The sequence below is a fragment of the Rattus norvegicus genome, chromosome 1 (genome assembly GCF_021556685.1).
Source record: "Rattus norvegicus strain SHRSP/BbbUtx chromosome 1, alternate assembly SHRSP_T2T, whole genome shotgun sequence".
Lineage (NCBI taxonomy): Eukaryota > Metazoa > Chordata > Mammalia > Rodentia > Muridae > Rattus > Rattus norvegicus.
The window spans coordinates 239990248-240000753 of NC_141534.1; the positions used below are offsets into that span (position 1 = coordinate 239990248).

The following is a 10506-nucleotide window of genomic DNA, read 5'->3' on the forward strand; positions in this document are numbered from 1 at the left end:
TAGCTTTCTGCAGTTTCCACATCACACTCTCCAGGCAGAGTTTCTTCATCTCTAGGAACCGAGTTTGTTCTTAAGCTCTCGCCTGATTAGAAGGAAGCTAAACTTGGGGGTGGGGGGTTATAATCTACGTAGAATTTACCTGGTATTACATGTTAATTACATCTATAAAGTTCGTGGCAACATCTAGACTAGCATTTGATAAGACAATGGATCCTGTAGCCTATCCAAGTAGATATGACAAATGACCCAAGAGATGAGGGAGCAGCCATCTTGGTCATGCACTTGGCTGAATGCACAGGGTAAGTCAGCTTGTTGGAACTGCCAGAGCCTCCAAAAGCAGAAGTAAAGGGCCTGGAGATAGCTCTGTGGTTAAGAGGGCTTGCAGTTCTTGCATGGGACCTAAGTTCAGTTCCTCTCTCACTCCTGCCTGTAACTCCAGCTCCAGCCTGTCACCAACACCCTATGAAGTGTTTTGTCACAGTCTGTGGTCCATAGAGGGGCTGGTGGGAAGGGGTCCTGAAGTGGTGCTGGTGAGAAAGAAACTTAGACTGGGAAAACGGTAGAGCGTGTCATGAAAGGCTTTGAACCGTGCTGGTACCGATACATAGATTACTTTTTTTTTTTTTAACGTTGTTTTCTCTCTCCAGTCTACTTTGAGAGGTTATATATGTTTTAATAAGAGGTTATATATGTTCTAATAAGAGGTTATATATGTTCTAATTAGTGATTTCTTTATCTTTCCTATTTGTGGTCTCTTCTTCCCAGATCTGAGCCTGCGGTCTTGGGAGTTGGGAAGATCCAATAGGAAATCCTCAAGAGGCTTCTGGACTCAAAGTGAGAATCTAGCAGAGCCGCCATTTGCACTTTTCGAATGCTGATCAGGAGCTTGCAGGACTGCCAAGACTGCCTTCCCTTCCTCTCAAGACTCTCTCTGAACAAAAACAACCACAATGGCACCCTAGAGTCCTCCCTCCCCCCCCCCCTGGGGATCCTGGACCCCAGTGAAGCCCTTCCTGGTTTCCAGGGTGAAAACAAAAGGAATTGTTCTTCCTCCTCCCCCTGCGTTCCACGGGGAGACAAGGAAATTCCCAGTTACTAAAATAGATTGTGTTGATAATAGAGTTTTTTAATATCTGTCATTTCCTCTGGGGATTTGGAAGTTTCAGAAAGGGTTTTTAGTAAACAAAGTCATAACTGATGTGTTTCACTGCATCCTAGAATCCTGGCAGCCTCTGAAGTTCTGATTATCAGGAAGCATTTGAGTACACAACTGTGGAATTTGTTTCTACTTTTCTTTTTTTAAAGCTGAGTCACACAAGGCATTTGTTGTAACCTGTGATGTCACTGTTTATTGATCTCTTCTCTTTCAACTACATTTTTTAAGACGAAACGGTGTAGGGTTTTGTTGTTTTGTTGGTGGTGGTAGTGTTTCTCAGTGGTATCACTTTAAGAAAAAAAAAATCATCATGCCAGTTCTTTCTTTAGACGGTTCAGATGAGGAGCTGTAATCACCAGTCCCCCGAGCTAAGCCTTCTTCCCTAGCCTTCCGTGTGATTTTACGTTGAACGTTTGTGTTGCTCTGTTTCTATAACTGTAATGTGGTGATGTCATTGTCGGGGCATTTGATGATGAGCATTCTGGTAGTCCTTTTGTAAGAGAAAAACCCTCTGAGCCCTACGTTCAGCCCCACTCACAGAGACACAGAGACAGGATCAATGCAATAAGCAAGAGGTTTCATGATCCAGTGCACTGGGGTGGCCCTGTACTCAGGGCAGAGGCGACCTCAAAGAACAAAGGCCCACGCCCTTTATACTGTTTTTCAGGGTATAGGCTTTAGGTTACAGCATGAGTTGATTATTTCTCATTGGTGGGCCCTATTACCTTTTGAATTCATTGGTGGCTGCCTATCGTCCTTTGAAGTCATTGGAGGCCCTTGGTGGGGAAGTATATTTGGCATGCAGTGGGGGTGATGAAGGACTCCTGCTAAGGGCAGCTACCTCATTTCCTGGAACAGGGTGTTATCCTAAATTCCACCTGGTGTTTGGCTAAGGCAGCCTTTGTCTTTAAGTTTGAATCTTACACTTTCAGGTTAGTGTTTGCGGGGGAGAGAGCTCAGAATACGGAATGGTGCTAACTTGAAGCTGGAGGCATGGAATTAACTAACCTTTGGGCTACCCAAATGTGCACATTAGCTACCATGACATCTGTAGGCTAGCAAGCTCTTTACCTAGTGTTTAGACTGAGCAGAATTTGGAGTCAATGAGCCCAAAAGGGTGCAAAATTAAGATTTGAATTATGCATCTTATTTTATCACCATCTGCTCACGCGAAACAGAGAATACCTTTGAAGCACAAAAATGTGATCGTTTATTTGAAACCTCTGAGGTACATACACTCAGATGCCCTTTGCAGCAAGGTGTCTCTCTAAGATTCCTGTAGGGAAAGCAGCCCTACTCAGTACCAGACAGCAGCCCTACTCAGTACCAGATAGCAGGACAGAGAGAAAAGTCTATGCTAGACCTCCCCTCTCAGGTGTGTGATTGGCAGGCCAAACCCCGATTGCCAACCAGGGTTTGTCTGCTTTATTAGGAATCCAGTGGCACTATGGATGCTGACAAAATGCCACCATCTCAGCCCTCACTGGGCTGTTTTCTAGGATATCAATAGAGAAAGGGCCAACTAGATCCAGTATCCTAAAATCCTGAGAGAAGAATATAAGTTAGCGTGTCTCACTGTGATAAGTGTCCCTCTACATGATTGATCACATTAATATCTAACAATTACCAAATACTTACTATATGCCCAATTCTGTTGAGCATTTCATACACACCATTGGATGGAATTCTCTCAAAATCCTCAGAAAAGGGAATTATTAATACCTCCATAGGCAAGGAGCCCGGAGCCCAGCGAGGTTGGTTGGGCAGTCTGGTTAAGGATGTCTGCTTTGTTTAGAAGGAAGTGAAAAAGAACATCAAACTCATATTTATTATAGCCCTGGTTATTAATGTACCTGGTTACCTGCTGGATGGGACATCAAGGTGGACTTTTGGCACTTGCATATGCCCGGTGTTATTTCGGCTAGTCACGGATTAATTTCACACTCACTGTTTCCCAGACATGTGTAGGGGAAGTCCAGGTTCGGAGGGGCCTAAGATTCGTACTCTAGCTTAGTTATCTAAGTCTTTAAATCCACCAGCTGACCTCCCCGCACATTAATTTCCCTATCTAAAGAGTGAGCAGTAACCGAGTGATACCTCCTCCCTTCCCTTATCAGGCACTGTTGTGGGTAGGGTGCAATGAATACTTGATAAATATGTGTCCGTGTGAATCCCCACGTGCCAGCCGCTGTCCCCAATGCAAAAGCAGCACAGCATTCAGACATCTCAGGCTGATTTATCAGCAGCGGATTTCTCCTAGCCCCATGCCTAAAGAAACTTCCAGCCTAGATATGTTGTGTAGGTTTTGTGTCCCAGAAGCCCCTACACAGGCCTCAACTTCACTACTGGGATTGCTCAGGAAACTGTACCCACACAGACCACTTTTCTAAGAATTTGGCAAACACCTTTGAGTTTATGCTACTGTCATTGAAAACGTTATCGTGGATGTGGAGAGTGCATGGTCAGCACAGTGCCATGGGATTTGAAGTTCTTTTAAATGTGCTTCCTGTTTCAAGGTATTTGGTGAGAAGAAGCTGTTTCATGACCTCTTCTTAAAATAGATCCAGGTGGTGAGGTGCAAACAGACAGCAAATGGTGTTCATTTTGTAACTCACATGACCACCTCACTGCTACCTGTCAAAGGGTACCTATCCTCTTAACACATCTGAGAGTGTTTAAAGAATGAGTCTGAGGCTTAGCAGGTAAAAGTGCTTGTCATCACACAAGCCTGATGACCAGAGTTCAAACCTCAGAACCCACAGTGGAAGGAGAAGAGAGAACCCACCCCTGAAAGTTGTTCTCTGACCTCCACATCTGTGCCATGGTGTACATACACACACACATAATATATACACACATGCACACACATAATACATATCCACACATACATACATACATACACACACATACACACATACATACACACACATACATACACACACATAATACATATCCACACATACATACATACATACATACACACACATACATACACACACATACATACACACATAATATATACCCACGCATACATACATACATACACACATAATACATATCCATCCATCCATCCATACATACATACATACATACATATACACACATACACATACATACACACAAACATACATATACACACATATACACACATAATACATACCCACACATATATACATACATACATATACACACATACACAACACATTATACATACCCCCACACACATTACATATAAAAGTCGCAGTCCTGCTGCATGTCTTTTATTACTTTTAAAGTGAATATTAACCAAGTATTTCCTTGGAAATTCTAGAGCATTCCTTAAGGTCAATTCTTATCCATGGGTTTCTGTTTGATTGGTTTAGTTAGTTTTGTTTTGTTATGTGGAGTGGTTTTGTTATATGGCTTCCTTGAGGTGGTTACAGGAACGTGGATTTGTGGGGAAGGTGAACTTCTCAGGAGAACCACTTACTTTCTGAGGCGCTTTATATTCACGTTGCTACTGGATGCTCTTCTAGCCCTGGGGTTGCTTGAAGCTTAATTTTGCCAACGTAACAGGTTAAAGCAAGGACACTTTTAAGTTTTCCAGTTTTGATCCCTGGCTTTGATCCTAAGCCATCAACTCTTCCTGTGACCTCGGAATCTGTGTCTAATTTGTGCTTCCCTTCCCTGCTCTGCCTCTAGCTAAGTGTTTTATTTACTCAATGATTTAATCATTTAGTTTTTAAGCTACAATGTCTTCACCTACATATGGACATCCTAAGAATAATACTCCTCTCACTGGACTGTCGTATGAAAATTATGTATACCTGATTGAAAAAGCTGCCCAAGAAACATGCATTTCTTTCCTTAACAAATATGAATTAAGAGTGAATAATTATGTAAATTCAAGTAAATGATTTTATCAATTTTCTTTGAAGTTTATGTTAAGGTTTACCTCATAAATTAGAAGTTTGATACTCTACTATCTGATTTGTGGCTTTAGATTCTTCACTGTCTTAGACTAAAATCTTTTGAACAATTGTACTTTAAAAATTTTTTTTCTTTTTTCTTTTTTTCGGAGCTGGGGACCAAACCCAGGGCTTTGCACTTGCTAGGCAAGCGCTTTACCACTGAGCTAAATCCCCAACTCCTTAAAATTATTTTTATTAGTTGAGATATATCTCAGGAAAATGTACTCTGATTCACAGTAATGTTGGAGTAGAGGGAGAAGCTAGATTCTTACTCGTAGTGAGTCATGTCTGGTTTCTAGTCTGTAATTCAAGTGAGGTAGGCTTTCCGAATGACACAGACATTAATTCTTAGAGCCACTTCCCACCAGAGATTCCCGTGGGTTGAAAACTTCTGAATGCTAGATGATATCTTGTCATTTCTATTGAAATCGGTAAGTCCAACTCTGTGGTAATATTTCCCACCACACCCTGCTTACAGCCCTTTGCTATGTCTCGGCTCAGTGATGCAATTCTCAGTGCTTCAGAGAAGCCACGACTCCCCGATCCTCACGGACTCAAGGGGCAAGGCAAGATACACAATTATACATGACCAACTCTCCACTAACCGCATCTCCCTGAGTCTTTAAAGGCCTTCAGATGTGTTACTCCATAGACCAGGTAATGAGTTAGCATTACTCATGGAATGTAGCCTAATCTTATGCCCATATTCCAACCACTCGACCGGGCACATACAACCTTTCCCAGCTGCTAACATATTTGTTTCACAGCTTTTGCCATCTTCCAAGCAACATCCCCAAACATAAGGACCTAAAACAATTAGTGATGGTCTACGATTTTCTAGGTTAACAATTTGGACTGATCTAAGCAGGGGCCTTACCTGGAAACTAGTCTGAAAATGGCAGAAGAGAAGGAAAGCCGGTATGCACAAGGACTTTGCAAGCCTAGGGCTGCATCACGTTTTGGTTTTTATACTATTTTTAATTATTTTCTCTGGATGGTGCTTTGCCTGAATGTCTGTGCAGCACATGTGTTCAGTGCCTCAGAGGCCAGAAGAAGGCGTTGGATTCCCCTAGAACTGGAGTTATAGATGCTTGTAAGCCATATTGTAGTGGATAGGACGTGGGTACTGTGGAGGAGAGGTAGTGCTTTTACCCACTGATCTATCTCCCCAGCCCCAGTTGTATCACATTGTCTAATGTCAAAGAGAGCACATATGTGTAGCCTTTGGTATGTAAAGAGAGGACATGAAGCATGATACTTCGGAGGACCAGAAATGCTCTAACAGTCTAAAATGTTGAGTCGAACATATCCCACAAGTGACAGTCAGGGTTAGCTGAACTGTCCCTTCAGTGGTTTTCTGCTCCATCCAACGGTAGTGTCTGTTACTCTTAGTCAAATACCTTTAGAATCAACCCCATTTTGTGTTAGTCAGTTTATTCTAATATAAATTGAAATAAAAATCTTGTGACTCTCTTGGATTGTAAGTCTTTTTCTATCCACCCAGAGTCTGCTCCTGTCCCTGAAAGAGATGGGGATACCCCCTTTTGAGGCCACCGTTCATGTGTGGTTATAGCAGGGTTTCAAGCAAAAGAAAGCTAGTGTCAGCAGACAGGAAAGTGGGACTTCCTTCATTGTGGGGGGGAGATCAGCAGGCTTAGTACAAGTGTGCTCAAGCGATCTCATTCCTAGCCTGAGTCCAACTCCTTCCAAGTTTCTGTTCTCCATGCATTTGTCAGCTCCGGAATGCTTGATTTACTTCTGAATTCTTAGTCATATTTAGTTATTCCTGCAACCAGAAGGAACCGGAGATATTTTTAACACCAACTTAGAACCCCTACTGGTTCCCTGCCTACTGTTTTAGGGGAAATCTCTGAGCTTGTTGCTTTCTCCCTGCACACACACTAATACAGAAGCTTCTCTCTCTTATAACCTTATCTTTTCTAGATTAATGCTCAAATATAACAGCTACTCAGTTTCCAAAATCCTACCTCCCCACCAAACCCCTCCCTCAGGTCTCAGGGAACTATGAGGAAGAGGAGGTAGAAAGAAGGTGAGTCTGTGGGGTTGGAGGACACCAAGGAAATAAGACCTTCTAGATAAGACAAGAGCTGATGCTCATAGGAACTCACAGACACCATGGCAGCACGCACAGGGTTGCACAGTCCCAAGCCAGGTGAGGACCCAGTGCTGAGAGAGGAACTGGACACAGTCCCTTCCTCAACACAGAAGAAAATCTCCATTCACAGAAGAAAAATCAGTTTTCTCCAATGGAGTCTCAATGAATTTACACACAACACTCAAGGAAGGTTCTATGCCCAGCAGTAGAATTGCCAACACAAAGCAAGTTACACGGTACTTTTTGAAGATGTTGTCTCATGATACTTTATTTGGGCTGTTTTTTTCTTTAAACCTTGTTTTATGCCTTTCTATTATGTTTTCTGATTTTGAATGTTATGGGTTTTGTGCTGTGCTGTGTGTGTGTGTGTGTGTGTGTGTGTGTGTGTGCATGCTCATCCACACACATACAAGCATGTGTATGAGTGTTGCTGTAAAATTAAAATTAAAAAAATTCTCTTTTATCCCACTCTAGGTCTCATGCCCCAAGATATCTGCTAGATATCTTCATCACAGTCAGCAAAGCGTCTCACCCACTTTTCTCTATCCCTATCACACTGTCAATGCTACTCTCTGAGCCTAGCAACAATCTCTCTACCTGTCTACTTCCCAAGGCAGGTTGCCACCATGCCAGGCATATATATCCCAATTTCATGGTGGGCTAGCATGTCTAGCCACCATACACTCTCTTGAACTTAAATCGCCACATGAAAGAACACACAACACAATAACTTCTGATCCAATTAATAAGATATAATTTGCTCAACTAGACATACAAAGCCCTGTATACATCCACCTGTAAATGTGCAAAGAGGAATCTTAACATCTGCCTCCATTTTCTCTCCACTGCTTCTCTACTTCCTTGCTCCAGTCTCCTCCTCCTCTCCAAAACTTTTCTCCCGCCCACCCATCCTTCTCGTCCAATGACAGGCCTCGTTCTATCGTGTATCTGCTTTCACCTGCGTGATGACATCATCCTACATATGAGTTCTCATGATTTTCCTCTTTTTTTTTCCTGATTCCTTGCTTTTATTCTGGATTGTTTGTTTATTGGCTTATTGGGTTTTTAAAGAGAAGGGGAAAGGTATGGAGTCAGATGAGTAGGAGATGAGAATCTGAGAGGAGATGAGGGATGGAAAACTGTGATCAGAATATACTGTATGAAAAAAAAAAACCTCAATAATAAGTTAAAATAATAAATAAGTTAGCCTGGAGCTGGCATGGTGTGATCCCAGCACTTAGGAAGCCAAGGCACAAGAACCTCTTGAGTTGAAACCCATCCTGGGCTGTACATTGAAAGTCAGTTTCAAAGCAAAAGAGGAAAATTATAGGCAAAATGGCTGATATACAGAAGAAGGATGTATTCATTTGTGTAAATGAACAGCCTAGAGGTGCAACTGGTCCCAACAAACACCCCAAGGAGTCACTCTCTCGCCACCGCCTGTCCATTCTGCTTGCTCTCTGTCGACTCTAGTTTCAGGGTGCCCTCTTTTTCTGTCAGTTCATTTTTATCACCACAATAGAAACGTAGCCAATACTGTGATGTCCCAGGTAAATGTAGCGCCTGTGGTCCACTGAATGTTAAGACGGAGATGCTCAAGGATCCAGGTAGCCTTGAACTGATACATTGGATGTTCCAAGGGCATCTGTGGATTTTTTTTTTACTAAAATATGTATGGGAAGATATTAGGAATTCTGTTAGTTTCCTCACTGCTGTGGCAAAAATCATTCAAAGAAGGAATTGTCTATTCTGGATCTCAGTTCAAGTGGACAGTCCACCATGACAGGGGAGTTAGGGTGAATGATCACATTGTGTTTGCAGTCATGGAGCAAAGAGATATTAATGCTTGTGCTCAGCTAGCTTTCTCTTTTTTTATTGAAAATAGTTTTTTTCAAACAGTACGCTGATCATGGTTTCTCTTCCCAGATCCTTCCCATGTCCCCACCCATCCAACTCCATGCCTTCTTGCCCCCGCCAGTGGGGACCCAGTTATTCAGGGTCCCAAAGAGGCCTTCTACCTGTGGGTCAAATGGGGGAGAAGAGAAGAAGGAGACCAAGCAAAAGTTCTGTTGTCAAGGTCTCATTTAATGGGGCGAGCATTACAGGTTTTAAGGCTTTCAGGTAGGGGGAGTGTCCTTTGTGAAACACGAAGGATGGAGGGAGGAGGGCATTCCAGCGGCGATAGCAGAAGGTGAAGAGGTCATGCGATGGAAACACCGGAGTCTGGTGTTTGCTCAGGCTGAAACATCCTGTGAATGTTATCTTTCTGTGCTGTAAATTCATGGGAGAGGCTTTTGTCCAACAATCTCAAGACTTTATGGCAGTCATTTCAAGGTAGAATCCCTGTGGCCATGCAGTCAAGAGTCACGTAGCCATTTTGAGCCATAGTCACAAAGCGGCCAGGCCCAAATCCAATATGGCTCCCTATACCTTCTTTTTCTCTCTCTCTTTAGAAAAGCAACAGTCCAATTTTAAAAACAACTAAAAACAAAAACAGAAGGGGAAAAAGAAAAAAGAACATGAAAAACAAATACACACAGAGAGATATATACACATATCACACACATACATGCACATACATGCATATATACACACTACATAAACATACATGTACACACATGTATACACATATACATACACACATAAACATACATGTACACATACCCACATATACACATACATACTACTTAAACATGCATGTACACACATGCATACACACATACATGTACATGTACACATATACAAACATACATGCACACATGCATGCATACATACAAAGATACATACATACACACATATACACACACACACATCATAAAAACACAAAATCTGAAAACATAGTAGAAGAGCAAAAGACAAATAAGGTTTTTTTAAAAAAGTAGTGGGGTTGGGGATTTAGCCTAGTGGTAGAGCACCTTGCCTGGCAAGCGCAAGGCCCTGGGTTCAGTCCTCAGCTCCGAAGGGAAGACAAAACATCTCCCAAACTACCATGGAGTTCACTTTGTGTTAGCCATCTACTTACCACTTGGCGTGGGGCCTCCCTCCCTTATGTGTGATGGATGTAACCCGGTGAGACTCCATTGGAGAAAACTCATTTCCTTGCCAGTGGCTTCAGTGGGAGACAGTTTCTGTGTTAGGACGGGAGAACAGATCCACTTCCTCTCAGCACTGAGACCCCACCTGGCCTGGACCTGTGCAGGACTTGTGCGCACTGCCGCAGGGTCTGTGAGTTCATCTGAGCCCCAGTCCTGATGGGTTGGGAAGACAGTGTTCCTGGTTGTCCT

At 42.7% G+C, this 10506-nt stretch overlaps 1 protein-coding gene across 4 annotated transcripts in view; it reads left to right on the forward strand.

The window, feature by feature from the left end:
• The window catches only part of Pdcd1lg2 (programmed cell death 1 ligand 2), a 70217-nt gene extending 63638 nt beyond the window's left edge, over window positions 1-6579 (forward strand). For 3 of the 4 annotated variants that reach the window (NM_001438032.1, NM_001438033.1, NM_001438034.1), the window contains 1 exon segment: window positions 766-6579. In NM_001438032.1, the coding sequence (NP_001424961.1) occupies window positions 766-805 (40 nt within the window). In that variant the 3' untranslated portion in view covers window positions 806-6579. 4 annotated transcript variants of the gene reach the window in all.
• The last annotated feature ends 3927 nt before the right edge of the window (window positions 6580-10506 follow it).